At 39.8% G+C, this 23,442-nt stretch overlaps 1 protein-coding gene across 1 annotated transcript in view; it reads right to left on the bottom strand.

The window, feature by feature from the left end:
• The window catches only part of gpm6bb (glycoprotein M6Bb), a 48,081-nt gene extending 27,221 nt beyond the window's left edge, over positions 1-20,860 (bottom strand). Inside the window, exon 1 of the mRNA XM_084725018.1 lies at positions 20,686-20,860. Within this exon, the coding sequence (XP_084581144.1) occupies positions 20,686-20,689 (4 nt within the window). The 5' untranslated portion in view covers positions 20,690-20,860. The remainder of the gene's footprint in view (positions 1-20,685) is intronic.
• Positions 20,861-23,442: the final 2,582 nt, after the last annotated feature.

Raw genomic sequence — 23,442 nt, 5'->3', positions numbered from 1 at the left:
TTCGTCTTTAATTGCACAAAGGAGCTCAAACGAAGCCTGAAAAGATGTACACTCAACACACAAGACTCAGTGTATCACACTAACCACACAAAGGCAGTTCCAAGTTACTGAGTACAGCAAAATCAAAACAAACCGGTGATCCATCTGCAGGCCTTTAAAAGTCTACGGACAGAAAAATATTTGAATTTATTGCACACATGTGAAAGGAAATTCAAAACATGTGATCAGGACTTGTCAAATTGTGTTTTCAGACAAACGTTAATGCAATAAACAAACATATGCTTTTAATTGGAAAAAATGATCTACCCTGGAATTAAAATAATGCCTTTTGGCTTGGAGATCAAGCCAGGAAAAATGTTGTAATTACTTAACTTTTTGTTTTTAATGTAATTAGAAGTCACTAATATGTTGCTTCAGTGTGCATTTAATTAAATGTATTAAGTGTATTAGTGTATTTTTTGGCAAAAATGAAGTTATCACATGCTGTCTGCATTTAGAGACTATTTTTAAAGAGGAGTACAGAGGACTGACAGAGCTGAACATTATGATGTCACAGTGAAGCTGACCTTTTGGATATAAATTTTGCGTGAAATTTTCTTCACTTATGGCCAAAATATGGCTTGTGAGATCACCGCGACCTTGACCTTTAAGCTCCAAAATTTAATCAGTTCATCCTTGAGTCACAGTGGATGTTTGTGCCAAATTTGAGGAAATTCCATCAAAACGTTCTTGAGATATCACATTCACAAGAACGAGATGGATGTACAGACCAACAACCCAAAAACATAGAGCCAATAAAAGTAATGCAGTGACTTGGCTGAGACAGTGTGGTCAAACCAGTGTAACCAGCTGGAAATTTTTTTTTGCTAAAAATAAATCATTGATTAGAAAAGATTTATCCTTATATCCTCCACCGCAGCCTTCACTTCTCTTTCAGTCAGACACTCATCAAAGAACGTACCATCTATAACAAAGAGCTATGGTTCTTCTCTGTAAGGGAACTTTAAGAGGCAATGATGAATCTGCTGGAGAACCAATTAGCTCTCAATAAGCACAACATAACGACAACATGATGGCTGTGTTGCACAGTATACCTGCATGAATACTAGTCAGCTGTTAGCCAAACAGCTGATGAATGAGCTAAAGAAGCAGACATGAAGTTACTAAGAACAATCAACCAATGCAAACACAACTTACCTATAGTTCTAGGAAACCAGTGTACAAATATTATGTCTACTCAGTGTGTTTCTTAAGTGTGTGTGTAAAAAAGTCCTCTGGCATCATTAGAAAACCTCACTTGTAATTCAATCCCATCTTTTGCCAAAATGTTGACATGTTTGTTGACATGACCAGAATAAACTGCCAGAATTGAGATCAGTCAGCTTTGTCCGTGAGATCTGTGTTTGCTGCCTTTTCACCTTTGAGTATTCAGTGTTAAAATCATCCTGGTCTTTAGGAGTTAGGTGTTCAGTCTTCTGTGAAAATGCCATATTGTGTTTATTGAAGCCATTTTGCTGGAAACATCTGTCTGCTGCTGGAGGGTTGATTTTCAGCAGAGAATATATGTTAAATATACTGGCCTTAAATCAAAACATTGAGCTCAAAAAAGGCTTAAATGCCGTGTAAAGCTGCAGAGTTGGGTGATAAAAAAAAACAAAAAAAACAGGCGGAGTGGCTGTGGGAATAATCATGTGAACGTAGGAGTCAAAGCCTGAGTTCTGCATGCTAAACTCCAGTGTTGAGACACCGTCACTCCCATACTCGAGGACACAATCTGAATGATGATGAAGCTCATACAAATGGAGGAGGCTTCATTGTGGGTCAACCTTTCACGCTGTGAGACTGGGGGCCCTGAATGCTCCTCAGTGTTCAGTCACCCGTGAAGACCTGCACCCTGTTCGATTCACACCGGGGAAGGAGTTCTCAGAGACGTAGGTCTGTGCCCAGGCCTGAGCACCACTTACACTCACTTAATGGCCTGAGAAACCAGGCTCACCGCACCAGAGCAGGGGAGGACAGATGAAGCCAGCTGGGTGTTTGGAGTGGCCAGAGGTGGTTAAAATACAGACATTCTTTTCACAAGTAAGAGCACAAATTCCACTTCTTTACTCAAGTAAAAGTAAAACAGCAAAGGCTCTGAAATGTACTCAAAGTCTAAAAGTAAAAAGTCACCCTCTGAAGGACATTTCTACTGACTGCTTCTGTGCAAAACTAACTGAACTTCCCGTTTTCTCCACGGTCGAGTCTCCGTCTTGGTCTGTTACCTCTGTTATGTCTTTTAAGTCCCTTTAAGTGTTTATCTTGCCACATCATTTACATCGTTTTCATCCTGTTAGGTCTTGTTAGGATTTTGTATATAATTTTCTGTCTTTTCATGGCCTTTATATAGTTTTTGTGTTGTTGCATCATTTATGCCATTTTTGTTTTGTTGTCTTTGACATCATTTTTTTCTTGTTATGTATTTTACATGTTTTTTTGTCTTGTTAGGTCTGTTGTGCATGATATGCAGTCATGGATACACTAAGGAATCATCTTTTTTTATGTGTTATTGTCCATTTAGGTTGAAATTGGTCTTGATGTTGGGAATTCGTTGCACAATGATGCAAAATAAAAATGATCAATAATTCCTCTAAATGCATTAAAGCTACAAGTCTATTTTGAAAATGTAAGGAGTAGAAAGTACAGAAATTTGTATTAAAATGTACTGAGTAAATGTAAAAAGTTGTCAGAGTAATAGTCAAGTTAAGTACAGATACCTAAAAACTCAACTAAAGTACAGGGACTAAGTATTTGTACTTAGTTACTTCCCACCTCTGGGAGTGGGCCATATGAGGTATGACAGACTGAGAGGGCCAAATCCTGATGAAAAGAAGGAAGAAGCCTAAACAAGAAAGAAAATATCCCTGAATATTTCTGCAGGCCTCATGGAAAATGCTTTGACATTTCCTTTCTTGTGTTTGGCAGCGATTACAACTTTGTAGACAGAGATTCCTGTAAACAGTGTTTTGGCAATTTGCGCAGGCAGTGACTATCATTCCTACACAGCCTTACTGACCTAAATTTTAAATGCAGGACATCTTCATTGGTCAATCTGCTCTATATGTCTGCTTTTATGTCTGGCATGCTGCTGTTCCAAGTCATTGATTGGTTTACAAAAGCACCATAGTACAAACCCATTATACAGATCCATTCATTTGTTTGCTGACCCATTTTCCTCTGCGAGTCCACAGAATGACAAAAGCATTACAAACTTTTGCCGAACAATTCAGCATATGACTTGTTGTAACAGTCAGTACATCACAATATATGCCTAATTCTCACTCATCCTGTAAGAAATATTAGGCAAACCAATCCAACCAACATGAGCCTTTGAGCTGCATTCCTATTCCCTAACAAGAAAAAAAAAACTCGCTCTGCAGTGGAAAAAATGAGTATGCTAACTGTCTTCATTCATTACAGCAAAAATATGTGAACAGCGAGAGGGAAAACCACAATGGGCTGACTTATAATGAGCCTTGTGCTGTCTTTTGGCTCTGTCAAAAAGCTGCGAACTAAGAAAATTCCCTTTTTCTCCAGCAACACTGTGTACATAACAGTAAGAAATCAAAACAGAGGGAACACCAACACACTCAACAGTTGAGATGAGTGAAGGCTGAAAGCTTTTTAATTATTTTACAGCAACAGACTTAAATAAAGGCTTTTCAACCTTTATACTTGAACTTGTATGAGTGCCTTGAAATTCAGATTATTTGAAGAAGGGTTGTATAAGGCACTTATTGATAGTCAGTATAAGCTACATTAGATGGCAGTTGGCATGTTCATTGTTTGGAGAAGCAAAGAGGAGAACCAGCACAGAAGCTTAGCAATGTACTGATGTGGAGAGGACCAGAAATAACTTTTACCTTGCAGCTAGACAGCCTCTTCCAACTGGAAACTGCTGTTAGATAAGCCAAACATCATTCCATCTTGCACAACTACTCCTTTTAAAAAAAGTTCATTTTAACTTGCAGAATACAGGAGTCGCTGGTCTACTGTGTGACTTGGGTGAATCCAGATTACCTTTTAAAGCACCGAAGTAACACAACAACACAAACAAACTAACATGTCAAGGCAGCGGTAGACCAGCAACTCACATGGAGATGCAAATGGAGTCTGGCTGGTTTGAAGAGCGTGATATTTGGCTTATATAACAGCAGTTTCTTGTCAGAAAAGGCTGTCTGACAGCAAGGGAAAGCAGTGAAAATATTCCAAACATAATCTACATTTCAAATGATATTGCTGCCATCTGGGTAATGCACTGACTATTAACCTCATACAACCCCTCTTCAAATAATTCAAACTATCTTTTTAAAAAGACACTCCACCATTTTAACATTACTGTCCTGTAACATTGTGGAACTGGGTAGTCTAAAACAGATGCAGAGGCAGATGCAGCGGAACCTGGCATATACATTACCCACAGTGCAACTTAACTGCTGACTGTGTCCATATAGCTTCCAGCTTATAGCCTCAAGCAGAGACGAGAAGCAGGCTACAGAGGTCTGGTGAGCTCAGCTCTTTCTAAAGCCCCAAATTATTTAAATTTTCTGACTATTCAGCCCCAACCAATGCTGACTTGATCTACAAAATGCCAGAAAGTGTTGAAAAAAATCCTACAGACCAAGATTATGTCCAATCAAGAAGATTTTTGTAATTACTACCTCATGTGAAAAAGAAGAGAAGCAAATTCTCCCTGGTTTCTATCCACAATGTCTAGAAATCAAAGATGCACAGCTATCACGGCTTGTAAGCGTTTTTAAAAATGACATTCATCGATGTTTAAAGTGACATTTTTACAAGTAGCTGGTGAAATTGAACTACTAACTCTAAATTCTAGTTGTGGGTAGATGATTGTTCTCTCAACCAGCTGAGAGTTTAACAGTCCAAGTTTTTGTCTGAGGACTTTTTGAACCAAAGACACCATCTTTATGACCTGCCATTTCCTATCTTCAAAAATCAAATCTTAAAACCAACCCCCGCCTCCGTTTGTGTTGCGAAATGTCATCCTACTGACCAACATTTTTTTTAACACTTAAATTCTTGCAACACAACAGCGGAAATCCAACTCTGCTATTCGATTCCAACCATTTCTAATAGAGATATACTTTATGTTGGGGTTTCTTCCATTGTACATTTTCCAGAGAGTATTTTTCTCTCCAGTGTAATTACAAGTGTTTGACCAAACAATGCCCATGGTGTCTGACTCAGCACTCCTCTAATTACATGTTTGTGTTATCGTGTTAGCTCTGGAAATGGAGCTACACTCACTCAGGGATGCCTGGCAGCCATGTTTTTCCTCTAAAAATGACTTCACAACCCTGACTCTCTGGCACCTCTGCAGCCAATGTGGCTGCAGTGAGAGTGAAATACACAGATGCTTTGTATTAACCAGGCTTGTGAGCTTACAGTACCTTGGAAACTGCCATCATGGCTTGGCCGGACAGAAAACCAATGCAACATCAAAACCAGAAGACTAAGAATTTCATAATTTCAGTCGGGAGTCAAAAGAGTAAATCAGTGCCAGGAAACAGAAACAGAAACCTGGACGGGAGTGAAAAAGAAAGTGATACAGAGAGGAGGCGTTTATAGTAGTTGTACCCCACAAACCCCACAAACAGGCCATGAACTTCTGCCATTATGCAGAAAAGTAAGGGTCTTTTTGCATAATTGTTTGTTTTTGCTGCAATAAATATTTTAATGATAGTGGTCTGGAAGAGGCTCGGCTGTCTTTGTGGTCTGCAACGCTTACATTATGGAGCCAATGAACCAGCCAAGAGGTACTGCAAGCAAACACCTCTCCATTATCCGTTTAGAATAATGCTACATAATGACCTCTTGTCTGTTCAATATATATTGTAATTATAGTCTGCTGAGAAGTGGAGGGTAATGAAAATACCCAGCTACCCCTGAGCAGTTTGTCTGTAAGAAAAATCTGAGAAACACAGTTTTATTTCTGCAATTGAAATAACAAAGATCATTCAGAAGTTTCTCTGGAACAGACAAGCTTCATAAGGAGGAGGAGTTCATAAGGCAAACGTTTTAGCCAAAAATAACATATTTACACATCTAGCATATCTGGAGCAATGTTAGCATTATCATATTAGCATAGCCATTTTTTTGGCCACCAGAATGAGTGCAAGTCAAAAATTCATTCATTCTGTTTTAGTCTCCACCAACTCCTGAGGGAAATATCTGGCTGTTAAGTTGCTAAATGTTCCACTATGATCATCAGTTAACTTTACAGGGAATTGTTTTTTTTCCTGAAGTGGAAGCAACAAAACCAAAACAGTTGCTGCAGTTACACAGACAGTATTTCTTCAAGCTGATTGAATTCTGATTAGAGATTCCAAAATAACTGTTTACATGGATGTTAAAGTGGTTTAATAAGATATGCATGATGGTTGGGCTGGGTATCAGTACTCTTTATCTTTAAGGTATTGATTGAAATAACCCTGTAACACATAGCACTGAAACTTCTCTAGTTAAATGATACCTGTTGGTACCCAGATCAAGAAAAAAAATGAACATCTATACAGTTTTGTCACAGCCAATCACTGCAAGTGTTCTTCGTAAAGAAGAACCTTTGAAAAAAGTACTGAATGAAGTACTCACTGGTATCAGTATCGCTTCAAGGGTACTGATATTGGTACATCATATTTTTTTAAATGATATCCAACCCTTGTTGATGGTTGAGTAGGGCTTCCAGCATCATTCATCTTTTAAAAACACAAAAAACTCCTTGTTTCAAACAGTTCAACCATTGTTGTTGGAGACACTGAAAGATGTAAAGACTGTTGAACACCACAAAGCTATATCAGCCACAAACAATTTTTGTTTTGCTACAGCAATGTTTCTCTCCCACTCCAGATATTTATGTCACCTAATATTACTACAAAGTTAGGCAAATGTGCAGTAAGACTACATTTATTCCAACCAAAGAGAAGTGATTATTATTATCCCTCTGTGTCTGTCACTATGAGTGACAACTTTAGCATACAGTTAGTCATGTGCTCCATTGTTAATTTAAATACATTTATTATAGCCTGTTTAGAGCTCCTTCGTGTAATCATGGTCCCCTAAGGTGTAGCTGTCCTTTTAATCTGATTTAATCTGCATATCTATCTCTCTCTGCACACTTTAACCATAAACTGCACCCACTCTGCAATCAGTCTGATACTGAGCACCTCCCAAGGCCAAATCAAATGCACGACGGTCCATTAAACTGCACTGAGAGTACAAATAAATCCCACCGGGGCTTCCCTTAATGTTAATCCTTTAAATACAACTCCTATCACAGTCAGCATTTTTATATTTAGCACTGAGTTGCCTTTTATACTACTTGAGTGACTGGACAGTCATCAGTTTGAATCAAGGATATAAGTAGGTTGTTTGTTTTGTCTTGAATTACAGATGTGTGTGTAATATCTTGACTGAATCATGAATAGTCTGTTGGCAAAAGATGCAACACAATCATGCTGGTGTTATTCATTATTCCCTTAATGTGAAAAGAACATCAAATGTAAAAATAGTGAAGGATAATCCAGGAAATTGTTTGCAAGCAAAAGATTTCTTATTTGATGTCTCACATATGTCATGAGGACGTCCACAACTCAAACATTCTCACACTTCAGCTGCTGCGATGGCAAACAACACAGGGCTGGAGTCTTTCATTTTCCTACTTGTTGCAGAGGGCATATGAACACACACACACACACACACACACACACACACACACACACACACACACACACACACACACACGCACACTCACACACACACAATAGAGACATAATAAAGCACAGAGACATGGAGACATCAGACGAGACTCTCCAGCTAATCTTGGGGTTGCTTCCCATGAATAGCCCCCACCCTCCTGTCTGTCCCAGCTGCTGGGATCTCTTTCTCTGCGTCGCTCCCGCCAGTCCTATTGTCTTCCACCTCATGCTGCCAACCTCTCACCCCTGACCCAAGACTTTACCCTTTTCATACCCTCCAGCACCACCACCCCCACCCCACCCAACTCTCATTAGAGGAAAGGAGCAGAAACCTCCTCCTGCTCCACAGACCAGCCGGTCAGTCCCCACCGTGGCGGGATTCACTGTCAGCACTATGACAACAGAGCAGATGATACAGAGATCACTATAATGTCATTGTTCCACCAGGCTCTCCTCTCGTGTCTCAAAGCCCTGCGTCCTGGGGCTGGATCCTGGAAGGACAGAGTAACCTGAACCTGACACGTCCACCCCCACATAGACGTGTTTGTCCTCTGATTCACGATAGAAGCAGTTAAGACGTGGACCACAAGTGCTTAACAATAAGTGGAAAAACAGTTTATCAGAAAAGAAAGATGGAAGCTAATCTCTCTAGTGGTTGGTTTATACTCTCCCCCTGGCTGACCTCTGTGAGAGTGGGTCACTCCATTACATTATTGCTTTGAGCACTGATAGGCAGTTTTCCAACAGCAGAGACCGTAATGGCATTTTGTCCATTATCCTGGGCATTAGAAAGCATCTACTGTGCAAACCCATTTATGGCACCTTCTGATGTGACGCAGTCACTTCATCATCATCAGTGTCTAAACATTTACACTCTCAGGAATGTATTCTGTGCACATGCCGTCACTGAAATCATGTGGATGTGTCCGTAGATGGACACACGTGGTGCATATTGCACACAACCCCGGCTCTGATAAAACATTAAGAGACCGTCTAGTTCCTAAATAAAAACATATTTGCCTCAATTTATCTCCCTAGTACTTTGTCTTCAAATGTTGGATTGTGTATTTCCCATCAGTGCTGCCTCAGGACTTTCCAGTGTCCTAGCAGAGCTCAGGTGAATTTTGCAAACCTGGCTAAGTTACTGTCCAACTGATCAAGGGTACCTTGAGTAACTGTTTGTTTTGTTTTTTCATGGGAATCTGTGGTGGAAAACCTTTTGAGTTGTCTCTCTTTTGAGATTGTGAACTGGATTGGACTGGACTGTTTTGGAGTTGTGGGGAAAATCATGGAATTTCATTGGTATTCACTGTGACATCCCTACATGCCATATCGCAAATCCAAATACTTTAAAAACAATAAATACAAAAAATTATGTTCTTGTATTGTTTTGGAAAATTTAAATGAACCTGCCCAGAAAGAACAAACAGGACCAATAGAAACTTTACATTTTACTTTACATTTCAGATGCTACGTTCCTTCACAACATCAATCTTCTACTTTCAGCTGTGGCCACTCTATTGTTACAGTATTGTTTTCCCATAGAGTAGAGGTCAGAAGCTAAGATGACTTATGAGGCCTCTCAGTGGTGTAGATGTAATATTAACACCGCTAACTTGATCTCTCCTCTGGTCTGTGTGTGGTTACAGGGTCAAGCTGTTTTTCAGACAGAAACATCTGGGATTTCCTCTCCCCTGAAGCTGCCGTTAGCTAGTATTTTTCTCTGAAGTGAACCTACACTCTTAGACATAAGGGTTCTATAAAGAGTTCCTCCTTAAGAGCTGAGGTGCTTCTCAGAACCATTGCCTTATGAAGAACCCTTTTTTGAAGGACGTGTCAAGGGTTCTTTATAAGACTAAGGGTTACCATTAAGATCCCTGTCACTTTTTGGAAGAAAGAGTTCTTCAAGGATTCTTAAAATCCTTGAAGAACTTTTTTGTCAAGGGTTCTTTGTACCATAATATAAAAGGGTTCCTGGTAGAACCTCTTAAGTGGGTTCTAGATAACACCTGTGGAATATAAAAAGGTTCTCAGTAGAACACCCTCCACATATGTCCCAGATAAAACACTTGGAGTATAAAAGGGTTCTTCTTGATAAAAGCCTTGGAATTTAAAAAGGCTCACGGTAGAATCCCATAGGCAGGTTCTTGTTAGCACCCTACGAAAATGGAATGGAAGAATTTCCAGTGAAGGGTTTTCTGCAGAACACCACAGAGGGTTCTGGATGAAATCTTTCACACATGTTTAGGTTCTCAGTAGAATGGAAGCTTTACAAAAGGTTCTATCAGAACAAAAAAAAGGGTTTCTCTAGCCGGACAAGCCAAAGAACCTTTTCCAGTTCTAGTTAGCACCTTTAATTCTAAGAGTGAGCAGTAAATGACACTAAAACCTTAAAAACCATGAGTTGTGTGTCTGGTAAAAGCATCACAGACACTGAATGACTGAGTTTTGTGGGTTCAAGTTGAATAGATTTAATTTTTTTGAACAGTTTAGTCAAATTGAAATCTGTCTTCTCAAACCCCCAAACAGTCTGTGGAGCAAACACTCTCCCTCAGCTATTGGGTTTCCTGCAGCTGTCGCTTTATTAAAGCTCAGCTCTTGCAGATTTTCATCTGCTTGGCAGAAGTGCCTCTTCCTGCCGATCAAGCCTTTCTCTGGAGGATAATAAGCAGACAATGAAAACTCTCCCTTGGAAACCTTTTCTTCTTGGGCAGGAAAGTGATTCCTGGCAGGAGAGAGAGAGAGTGAGAGAGAGAGTGTGTGTGTGTGTGTGTCTGTCCAGTGGCCTCTAACTCTGCATGGTGTCACATGCAGAACCACATCACAACAACATCAGCTCAGAGAAATCATGTGCATTTACTGCAACATCTTAGATAAGAACCAAAACAAAACCATGAAGAAATATGTCTAAAGGACAGCATTATCACAAAAACATCGGTCAGTATCTTAAATGGCATTTTACACATAATGGGTATTCATTTAAATTCCTGCTTAATTCATCCCAAGCGTAGCATTTGGCTGCATCCAATTGGTCTCAGGCTGTCTGGCACAGCTCTTCATATGGTGAACATTTCTCATTGGTGTGCTGGGGTACCCCAGATGCTTTTGTCTTACGGTTGTTTAGCAGCTGCGTAAAAGCGCCGAGGACAAAGAGCTATCTGTGGAGGGTTGAATACACTCAGTGGGCACACAGCCAACAGCTCAATCCTGCAGGCTCCCACAGTTGAAAAGCAGACTAATGCATTCTGCTCTCACTCCTCACAGATGATCTTACAGGGAAATTAGCTGGAGGCCCCGTTATTTCTTCTCATTTCACCTAACTACTTTCACATCTGAACTTAAGTCACATGGAGCTCCTGAATGATTAAATAAGATGAAACTTGGAAACAATACTTGCACAAGCAGGAAGAAGGAATACATCTTCTTGAAAGAACCAAACACCTTAGCTGACGCACCTCCTCACCCTCGTCTCTGATAGAAAAATATCACTGTGGCATCTTTGACAAATCTGAAGAGAGACTCTGATGCCTGGATTTACTACTTGTCAGTTATCCAAGCCAACAAATTTAAAATAGAACAAAAAGTAGGAACACTGAAGTTGACAATAGGGCAATCAAGAAGCAAACACCACTTGGCTTACTGACCTCAATAGTCTGAGACACCTCTCAATCAACCAAATGTCTAACCATAGCCTCCTGAAAAGCCTGCCATCAAAGAGAATGGTGAGATTTAATGATGACTCTGATGAGAATGTGCCCACACTTTCAGACAGTATTTCCTTAAAAATGTGGACAGCATGGCTTGTTCACTTTGCAGAGAGAATTGGAGGTAAGCTAGCTGTATTTTACTGTCCATATTTTCCATCCATATGACAAGTCATTTTGCTCTGTTTGCCACTTTGTGCAGGTGCAGTGAGAAAAAAAGACACTGACATCAGGGAACTGACTCAACTCTGCATGAGCCTGCCCAAAATTTCTAACATGTCAGAAATTCATCTGACCATCCGATGGTCGTTCAGTAGCAGTTGATTGGTCTTCGCTTCCCCATACACTGACAGCAGACAATGCCTGATGAAGCTGAAATTAAGCTTGACTTTAAAATGAGTCATGCAACTCAAACATCAGGTCAAAAATGGGCTGAAACTGTACACTGTCTGCACAGCTTAAGCAGGCGTTCAGACCGAAAACAGCTTAATGTCAAACCGATGCAAAGGGCTGAACTGGTGGTGCTTTAGGTACTAGTGGGAAATCAAATGTGATCCAGGAAGTCCAGTTTGATTAACAGATCAATGAGTTTGAAGGCTTCTCAAACTGTAGACTTTTGGGGTTGTAGGGCGTATGTATGCTGTACAGTGGTAGAAATTTGTAATAAATTGACAGAAATATGGGCCCTGGGAGGAAACCAGAAAAAGGACAACGAAAAACTGGAAAATCAGGGGTGTTGGCAAGTATGCTCTCAGTCAAAGCCCACAGTGCAACTTCTGCAACTGACCCTAGCATTTAACCCTGTTCGCCACCTCATGGCTCTAATCCTGTGGCCCAGATCCTGGTCATCACAGAGTAGAGACATTAGCTTCATGTAGCATAGAGTCCTCTCTGCCACAGGCATGATTCTGTGCAGAGCAATCACACTGTTCAATGACTGCATTATGATCTATTTACTTGCTTACACAGGACTGGCGAGAGAAAGTAGGTCATTCCGGGAAAACATTATTGACTATTTAATCAATGTCCCCTGCTCATGTGATAGTGAGTAAAGGCGCGCGCAGTGTTTTTGGTGCCGTGGCAAATGTGGTCATACAGAGCGCTGTAATGTAGTTTACTGTAGATAGCAGAAAATCCTGCAGAGGGGCTGAATGCCTGTTGAATGAGTGAGTGCATGTCCATCAGCTGCAGGGGCTCTTTGCTTTTGCCAACCTATTATTTCCCAGAGGCCTTCTGGAACAATCATCTGACTGTGAACAAAACACTGATAGAGACTGCCGCTCCGCTGGCAAATATCACCTCTGCACTCCATGCACATGCATTGATGCCAACATATTGTAACACTGGAGAGAAAATTAGACCTTATTATGCATGTATTTGGCAGTTTAACCTTGAAAATCGTGGGTGGTTTTGGGAAGTCTTGCAAATAAAAAAGACCAGATTGTGTCTTCGGCATATTTTATACATGACCAGGGTTCAGCTGCTTGTGCATATCTGCAAGCCTGTGTTGTTTTGCATATAGGGTATTTTCAGATATTTAAATGCCATCCTGCTTCTACCATGTGGCAGTGTGACTGTGACATCTCTCTAACAGGGGTGAACTTGCATGCACACACACACACACACACACACACACACACACACACACACACACACACACACACACACACACACACACACACACACACTCAGAGTCACCCACGCACCCACTTGCATCCCTTCTGTTCAACTGTGAATAGGCTTTTAGTAAAAGTGACGGCCAAGGCACATGCTTGAACAAGCATCCCCACTCAGGAACTTCTATTCCTATCTTTCGTGTCACAATACTCAATGGCCCTCTTTGTTGTCGGAGGAGTTATTAAGCTCAACAAATTAACATGACTGCTCTGGCAGACCTGCAGTGCTGGAGAGAAACAAAAAGCAGTGAAGATGAGAGAGGAAAGGAGACCCAGAAGGGAGAGCGATGAGGGAGGTTTCAGAGGAAACAAAGTGGAACAGGATGGGAAGCAGGAGATGAATGAAATCTTGATTGAACTACGCAAAAAGGGGTCTCTTCTTTAGAGCTGCACAGTTGCAAAAAGTACTGTAGGGGCCTCATCATCTGCTGTATAATTACCGAAGATGCTCGGTCATATCCTATGCCAAATGGAAACAAGCCCAGAAATCATGCAACTATGACAGCAACTACCTCATTATGGAGGATATTCAGTGTAATTAATGATTGCAAACCAAAGACGAAAAGCAATTTAGGAATTATTGATGGTGACATAAAAATGTGGGATTAGATAAGTTAAAAGAGCATTCTTTATTTAGACTGAACAACATTTCAGACTCAGGAAGGCATCTTAATAGAGATAATTCTGATTATTTGAAGTGGGGTTGTATGAGGTACTGACTCGATAGTCAGTATATAACCTACAGTAGATGCTGGTTGACACACCCCAAGTTTGAAGAAGCAGAGAGGAGAACAATCATGAAGGCTAAGCAATATACTGCTGTGAACAGATTCAGCAGCAAAATGTATTTTGACCACTTAAAATAAGGCCCATCTTAAAAAAAGAAAAAAAAAATCAATCAGCCTCCATCTGCTGGGTTATTTGTGTTATTGTGTTAAGCCGAATACAAACTTTTAAACACCAGATAGATCCAGAGGAAGACCAGCAACTCCTGTGTTATATGAGGTAAAAATGAATGATTTCACCAATGGACTCCAGTTGGTTTGGAGAAAAGGCTGTCTGATAGCAAGGGAAGGTGGTAAAACTATTCTAAATAAAGAGTACACTCAAATTAATATTGATTTCTTTAGCTGGATAAAAAACATTTTGCTGTTGACCCTGCTTAGCTTCCTTCACTGGGACTCCTGCTGCTTCTCCAATTTGGAAGCATGTCAACCCTCTTCTACTGTACCTCATACAACCCCTCTGAAAAAAATCTGAATGATCCCTTTAACAAGAGAATGCTTTCATTTAAGCAAACAAACACAAAACAGCTAAGTCAAATTTTGTTCTCAGCATCTTTTGACCTTCTCTGCAGTGACTCATTCTCACAGTCCTCTGTTTTTCTCTTGAAAACAGGAGCATGTGCATGACCCTCTGTTCGCCTCAGAGGACAACGTCGCCATGAGTCAACTTAAACCAGAGGGGGAGGAATTATCAGACTCGCTGTTATTGCTCTGCCATCACTTGACAACTTGTTGATTCCAAGAGCGCAAAAAACACCTCCGCTGGCACAGCATCAGCTGTCATGGGTCTTTCCTCTCCACAGACTCAGGATGCAAGGTCACAGCGCACGCAGTCCACCGCATGTGTCTGTGACAGCAAACACTGCTAATGTGTGAACTAAATAATCAGACACTTTCCAGACATCCTAGTTCTGAGGAACTGGAGGAGGAATGCACAACATTAAAGAGCGCAAGACAGCCGACACCTCGGAGACACTTCACAGACACACGTGTAAAAATCATTATGAGAGACAGTTTCCAACTCCTGTGTTTGTGGATCACTGGAGAACTCTCTTCTTGAACAGTGTAACGTGTCCTTTTTATAAGCTTGCATGTCTCTTTAAATCCTGTCAACGCATACAGTAACACTACCTTCACCCCCAAACTTGGTGATTTTTCATTCTTAAACTAGTTACTTCATTTTTTACAGTTAGCTGGTGTTTGTTTTAATAGTATTTAGAATTTGTTTTGTGTTCTTAAGCATTTTGATAATCACGTCAGTATCTTAGATAACCATGAACAATGCTAGCTAGCATAGCAGAATCATTTTCATTCAAATGACGGTCATGTTACTGTAGTGTTCACAGTAACTAAACATACATCCAGCATATTCAAATAAGAATAGATTTCAAAATTCTGATATCAAAGGAATGTTACAAAAATTAAATTTTGATTCTGCTCATTGATTCCTACACAAATTTCACTTGTGTTACCGTACATCACCCTGGATAGTTGTGTGCACCTACAGACATGTGAGTTGAATGCAATTCTAGGGGGTGGAGGAAATTAATCAATTCTCAGATGCACCGAGATTCTCACTTGAAAGATTATGAATCGATGCATAAAAGTAAATAATCAGACATTTGAAATCCAGTTCTCTAGGAATTCAGTAAGATGGACTGTAAGTTTTTGCGTTTTTACGTTCTAAACTAAGTTACTTCTTGACTTTTGCTGAGGATGACTTCGCATGAGCATCTGCAGATTGATGCAATACGACCAGACCCCATGGCTTAAAACTTTGATGCATGAAGATGTATTGGTGATCGTATTACGATCACATTGCAGCTGTAAATTGGAATTAAATCAAATCATGAAGCGCCAAGAGATTCCCCTTAATGCATTTATGTCTTCCCATCTCCAACTGCATTTGTCTAATTACACTGTGAGTCTAGCAATATTCTTGGGACAGAGTACTCTCTATTGTTACAATAAAGTAGCCTAAGAAGCCGCAAATATTCAAGAAACCATAAAAGAGACCACCAATGTCATGATTATAAAGCTAACGTTAGCTCAATGTTTCAGCTGTTAACATTTATCCGTGATATTTAGCTTTTCACTCAACTCTGCTGTGAAGAAAGGAGGACGACACTCAAAGAATCGAACTCGTTAAGAACCGCAATCAATAAGCGGGATCAGAATCTGAGTCGGAATTGTTAAAATCCAAACAATACTCAGCCCTAATCACACTACATTGTGCGAGTAGAGAGCAGGATCGATCCAAAGATCTTATCGTGAAGTCTTCACTATAACCGAGTGATTAACATCTGACACAAGGTTTAGGCCTCTACTTGTTCACAAGCGAACCCTGAGTCAGTAACAGCTGAGCCGCTGAACTCCAGCGAGATGTTTAATTAAAGACACATTCAACACTGTCAGCTGTGATTAACTCTCTTTTTCTTGAATCACTCAAAAACAATGATGTAAGATTCGGATCTGGTTTGCGTCCAGCCTCTGTGGCCTTTTCCACAAGACCACCACACTGAATACAAAACACTCTGACTAGAAGGTTCATGAGTTTCCATAAGGAAAAACAATCTTTCCCCCTTTTTTTTTTTTCAGGATTCGACTCCAAGAAGAACAGACACAGCGTTCAAAGTTGAGTCCATAATTTGCCGTTATTTGATTAGTTGAATCTCCTGTCATAAGACAGCTTTAAATGTTAAGCGAATAATTAAATTGTATCTGTGAAAGACATAAATTGAAAAGATGGTTAATTTTCCACACCGTATGAGGCTGAGAGCTTCTGAACTGCTTTTCCAAATGTGTCTTAAACTTTGCTTGTGTTTGACATTTTTCTTCTCTGTGGCTCAAGGGCGACAATCTGCAGCAAAGAAAACTTATCAAGCTTTCTAAGCAGTGTCACATCAAGCTTTTCTTCCTAAAATGAGTGTGATCATCACATGGAAGAAAGGACATTTTTATCTTCAGGCCAACGCTTTCTCTTCAGATGTCTTATCAGTGAAGTAGAACTGAAACCACATTGTTCTCCAGTGTTTTTAAGTTACCAAAGAGACTCGTGGAACCCAAATACACTGTAAAATAAATGTACTTCAGTTGTAGCTGAAGTAATGTTTTGAATGAGCTTCATTCAGCTGTCTGCTTTAGAGATAGCAGTCTACTTTTGTGGATTAAATCAACTTGAAATTACACCCTGTTCCCTTAAACTGTTATTCTTATGTCAGTAAAAGTAAGTACAAAAAACAAACAAAAAAAATCACGTAAAATCTCCCCCTGCTTCTTTTTAACTGGCGTACATAAAACTCACTGTAACTTTGACTACAAAAATGTAAACACAGGCTCGTTTTATCTGATTTCAAGGAGAATCTGACCTGCAGGCATTAATAACCATACAGAAACAGCTGATCTTCTTGCCGATGGTCTGGTTTGCTTATGTAGGTCATATAGAGGCATCAGAAACTGGGACTCATGACCAGTTAAAAAGTCCTTGTAGTAGCTTTGATCAACTTGATTAAATAAAACATGTATGTTAAGTTAATGAGAAAGGATTCCAGGTCCTGTTTGATTTTTTTTTACAGTGTTTTGGGTGGCTAATTGTCACAGGACTCAACACCAAGAACCTAACAAGATATTTGTGGAAAATGACTGTGCCGTCTCCTCCTCTGAATTGAGCTCCGCGGACTGACGCCAAGTTATCCTCCCACATCCTTCACACGGGCCAAATGCGCTGTTAAACTGTTCACCGCGAGGACAGAGGAGAAGCTCTCTGAAAAACATGTGGCCCCTCTGCGAGGTGAAGGTCACCGTGAAATCAAATCAGACATAAGTTATATAACCTCTGAATGACATCTTCACTCAGCAGCTAACACCACACACAATCAGCTTCAAGACATCCTGTTTATTTTGGGCTTCATGAACACACAGTTAATCCGTTTTTTAAAGGTTTTTCACATGAAACACGGCAAATCACAGCACAGCGGTCTGATATCCGCTTCTCTGACTCAACCAGCAGCGACCTTTCCAGCAACTAGCAAATCTCCAAATTAGTCCCCTCATGCCCACAACAACAGGCTATACTATATCTCCTGAAAGGCCCACAGAGGATCTTTGAATGTAAAATGGGAGCTTTAGCAAGTGGACAATGCACAAAGGTCGATTGCCACGCAGAGTAATATCCTCTATGAGACAGTGAAAGAGGGTCTGTGGGGAATTAGTTCACAGGGTACCCCGCTCTGAAACTTGCAATTCAGTGAACTTCTCTCTCTACATTAAGAGCCACTGAAGTCGCACAAAGGAGCGGCTCCAAATTAGGAGGACAAAGACGCCTCTGTGAGGAGCTTCAGGGCGAATTAATGAGCATTGATACACATTCGCACACAGTGTTCTGTCTCCCCCGGCCTCAGCTGCACCACCACAAACAACACAAGCCAATAAAGCTATAGGGCTGCGCCTGACGATCATTTTCATTGTCGATTAATCCGTCGGGCATTTTCTCGATCGCTTGATTAGCTGTTTGGTCCATAAAATGTTGATCACTGTGTCCTAAAGCCAAAGATGGCGTCCTCATATGTGTTGCTCTGTCCACAACCTTAAGTTATTCAGTTAACTGTCACAGAACAGTAAAGAAATCAGAAATTAATCTAATATATTGACCTGGATTCAAAGAAATTTTGACTTTTTTTCCTTAAAAATCACTTATCAAAATACTTGCTGATTAATTTAATAGTTGAGAACTAATTACACATTTATGTATTTTTAATTTATTTATCTATAATAGCAGAGTGCAATGATTAGGTGATTAATCATTTAGTCATCAACTATTAAACTATTCTGCAACTACTCTGATAACCAATTAATCGTTTTGAGTCACTTTTTAACGAACGAATGTCTAAATAATCTGATTTCAGTGTCTGAAATGTATATCTTGTCCAAAGTGAATATCTTTGAGTTGTGGACAGTACAACACATTTGAGGATGAGAACAGTGATCAACATTTCACCATTTATTGGGTCAAACAACTAATCAATTAATCAACAAAATAGCCCTATAGAGGAGTAAAGCAGAAAAAATTCATATTTGATAAGCTAAAATCTGATCAATTGGACACTTTTCTTAAATGTCAAATGACAAAATAGTTGGTGATTACTTTAATAGCTGACAACTAATCAATTAAATTGAGTAATCATTGCAGCCCTGAGAGTACACCACATTTAGTTATTTATTTATCTAGCTATTTAGAGTAAAAAAAACATGAAAATATTCATAATTGAGAGGCTAACATCTGAGATTTTTGACATTTTTTCTTTAAAAATGTCTCAGATTGATTAATTATCAAAATAATTGGTGATTACTGTAATACTTGACAGCTAATCAATTAATCAACTGATCATTGCAACTCTACTTTCAGACAGCCTAGAGTGTACGTAGGCCACATTTCTGCATTTGTTTAGTAATTTTTTTATTGTAGAGGAGTAAAATGTTCACATTTTGGAAGCAAAAATCTGAGAATTTTGACTTTTTCCTGTAAGAAATTACTAATAATGATTAGTCAATGTAGCTGACAACTAATCAACTAATCGACTAATCGTGGCAGATCTAATAAATGCAATTGCACACGCAAGCTAATTTTGATCAAAACAGGCATTTTTACAATATGATTTCACACAATCTCATCAATCAGTCAGCGCTGTCACCTGTGTTTCCACTTCAGACTCATGAAAGGGATACAAGCGCAAAATATACAAAGAGCTCACGGGAAACAGTGAACTGTTGTCCTGAAACCAACACAAAAGTTAAGCAAACAACTCAGTCACAACTATCTGATCCACTCTGTGTCATTTTACTGTCAAATATCTGGTCCAGTGCAGGATGGGAACAATTAGGTGTGAAAGCTGAGTGTTTTCCCTGTCTGCCATCCCATCTGTCCCCCAGGTTATCACTGTCTCAAAGCCTTAAAGTTAACAGGAAGTTACTGAACATCCATGAGCATGAGCGCCTCACTCCTCTCAGGCGTCCCCCTCCCCAGGTTGGGAGCACAGATGGTCAACACTTGGGTCTGATTTAAAGATGGGACAGACTCAGCTCAGGCAATCAGAGAACTATTACAAGCCCTGCCATCACAAACACACACACACTCACACACACACACACACACACACACACACACACACACACACACACACACGGTTTCAGCTATGGAGCATCTGACTAATACAACATGTTGCTTGTTAGCAGTTTTCCAGTAACTTTTAGTCACTCTTTACCAGCAAACAATGTGCAGTTTGGTGGGGAAATCACCACAGCAGCCTTTAGTTTCACAATTGCAACATGATCGATCACAGCTGATCAATAAAGCCTGATAAGAAAACAAGTTTTGGTGAAATAGCTGAACAGTCCAGGCCCTGTTGAAAGCATGAGTAAGAGACCCAGATGAAATCGATCTGGACTTAACACCTCCGCACACTTTGCACAGAGTTGACTGCGGGAATCCTGATAGACTTAATCTCTCTAATCGCTTTCCTCAGGTTGCTTCAGCAGGCTGCTCTAATACCGAGTCTCATGAAACCGGGTCAGGTAAACAGCACGTCTCTGCAGCAGCGATAAAACTTTAAAAATCAGTTCAGTTTAAAAACAATCGGCGCGCCCCGAAAGTTTGAGCGACCACAACAAAAGTCTGAAGCATGTTGTCAGGACGGGAAAAAAAGCGGTGTTTATATCCGCCTTTTCAGCCACGCTGGAGCATTTGTTGGTTGAATAAAGTTGCTCTTACCCATTTTTTTTTCTTTCGTTAAGTGTTTCCAAAGCGTCCGAAGTGAGGCGACGAGCAGAAAGTTGAGCCCCGGCTACACTGATGTTGCGTCCTGGGATGCACACTGTCCGCCTGGCTGCTCCGACACTCAGAGCTGCGTCCCTTTGGAGAGACAGCCTGCGTAACGTCACCACAGAGGAGAGGGGATTACTGATGATGGGAGGAGGACCGAGCTCCCTCCTCCTCCTCCTCCTCCTCCTCCTTAAACTCCTCGGTCCTCATCAAGAAGTTTCACTGGCCGTATTCTGATACTTCACTAATTACCTCGCAAAAAGTGTCAGTAACCCAATCCAAGTATCAAAATATTAAAGTAATGTAACTAGATTTCTTTCCACTATTTTTGGATTACCTCAGTATTAAATATGGTAATGTTATTTTGCCCAATTTAATGTTTGTTATAGTTTCAAAATATCCCTTCCTTTGTTATGCAGGAATGCTTGTTTAGATTTAGTGTAATTGTGTACATTTTAATGTATTTTGTTAAGTAATATAGTTTTCACAGTCAAACTGACATTCAGGTCTGGGCCTTGTGTTTTTACTCACACCATCACGACCTACAGTCCCCAAATATTCTTCAGCAGTGGTAATGACAGGTTAAGCTAGGCTAATGGATTTTGTGTGGCTAACATTAGCGGTTGGTCTCTGTAGTTACGGTTAACAGTGGGTCTATGTAGCTAACGTTAGCAGTTGGTCTGTGTAGCTAACGCTAGTGGTTGGTTTCTGTAGTTACAGTTAACAGTTGGTCCATGTAGCCAACATTAGCAGGTTGTCTGAGAAGCAAATGTTAGCGGTTGGTCTGTCTAGCTAACAGTTGGCCTGTGTAGCGAACATTAGCGGTTGGTTTCTGTAGCTGATGTTAGAGGTTAGCTCCTGTAGTTAATGTTACTGGTTGATTTCTGTAGCTAACATTAGCGGCTAGTCTTACCTGTAAGTGTTTGTTTATGATGACAGCATTTTCACAGCTGAAGACAGAACTTTAACTCTACTGTGATGTTTCTTTCACCAGAGACCCTGATAATGAACTGACTGTAAGATAAACCACAGTGCTGATGTGAGACTCATGTCTGTGATGTATGTGCATGTTATCATTCTTTATTTTAAAATTATAATCCTGCCAATAATCTCCCTTTTTACTAAATGTATCAGTAGCAGACTAATCTGTTTGCCTATTTTTTCTGTAACTGTAATAGAATACAGTTACTTTTTTTGTATTCTCATTATGTTACCCCGTTAAATGTAGGCTAATCCAGTACATTCCAAGCCCGCTGGTCACTAAGCCAAGATACTAAACTAAAAACTAAAAAGTGTATAAAGAAAAATTAAAATAAAATAATAAAATTATGTCTTAAAATAAAAAAAATAGAGAGGAAATGACAAAGTGTTGTTTTTGTATGTTCGGAACGTCTTAAATCTTGAACCCAACAAATAGTGTTTTCAAAGGGAAAAGTCAATTCCCACACACTTATCCCCTCTGCACTGATTATTTAAAAAGTGCTGACATATCAGTCACAAGGACTACAGCGCACAATTGCACAATAGTTTGTGGATGCTTTATTATTTTGATAGTTGAGGATTTTGACTGAGTGAGCTGTTGCCTGTGACTATAGACACATCTCCAACACAGCTGTGGACTATCAGGCAGTTGTGGGCTGTATTTAAGAACTATGTCAACTATGTGACTTTTTTCTTTGAAATGGATTTTTGGGGCCAAGCATGTGATGTGCACGTTGCCTTCTCATCCTGACAAATGCCACCATGTTATAAAGAAAATTAATAAGAACAAAAGTAAATACAAATTAAAAATGCAATAAAATAAAAACTAATTAAAAAATGGAATACTATAACTCTTCACTTATCCTGAGCCACTTTATCTTGAAGCATTCCTGCAAATCCTGCACACAAAGTCCTCCTCTAAACATAAGAGAGAGATGCTTGGATTATCATACACATTATCAGGAAGGTGATCAAATAAACTGATTTCGATCGAGATTAAGCAATGTTCCTCTGAGCGACTGTTCAGCAGCTCAATGCTGAGGACGACATGTTATCAGCAGTCAGATGAGGTATTATCACAGGTCAGAGACCATCAGAGCTGCAAAGTCCAGCAAAGTATTTGTTTATCAGAAAATTGATCCTTGATCCAGCTACCTCCACAGTTCTTGAATGACATTTGTTGCCATTTTTGAAGGTAATTTTTAAAAATCCACTCTTTTAAAGGGACAGTTCAGCCCATCAACAATACATATTTTTCTTCTTACCTGTAGTGCTATTTATCCATCTAGATTGTTTTGTTGTGAGTTACAGAGTTTTAGAGACATCGGCTGTAGAGATGTCTGCCTTCTCTCAAATGTATTGGGGCTAGTTGGCACTCTTTTCTTTCTACCACACTATACAAGCTAATCATATCACCACACATGTATGTGTATGACGAGAGCGGAAAGCAGATAAGACCAGGTGGCCGTAGCAGGAGGTTGTGACAAAAAGCTGCAGTCAAATTGGACAGTTTTTTGCAGCCCTCAGAGAATATACAGGAAGAGACAAAAGTATTTACATCCTGTTAGATTATCTGTAGGCTACCTATAGTCTGCAGACCAAGTTTGGATAATTATATATAAATAAAAGTATAGAAATTCTATAAATAAACTTTATTATTATTATCAGCCACCTTCCTTGCACATTGCAACATTAGACTAATACATCCGGTGTTAAATATTGCAA

This window comes from Lutjanus erythropterus, chromosome 8, assembly GCF_056507025.1.
Source record: "Lutjanus erythropterus isolate fLutEry1 chromosome 8, fLutEry1.hap2, whole genome shotgun sequence".
NCBI lineage: Eukaryota > Metazoa > Chordata > Actinopteri > Lutjaniformes > Lutjanidae > Lutjanus > Lutjanus erythropterus.
Note: the sequence above shows the minus strand (reverse complement) of the source record. Positions and strands in the feature narration are given on the sequence as shown.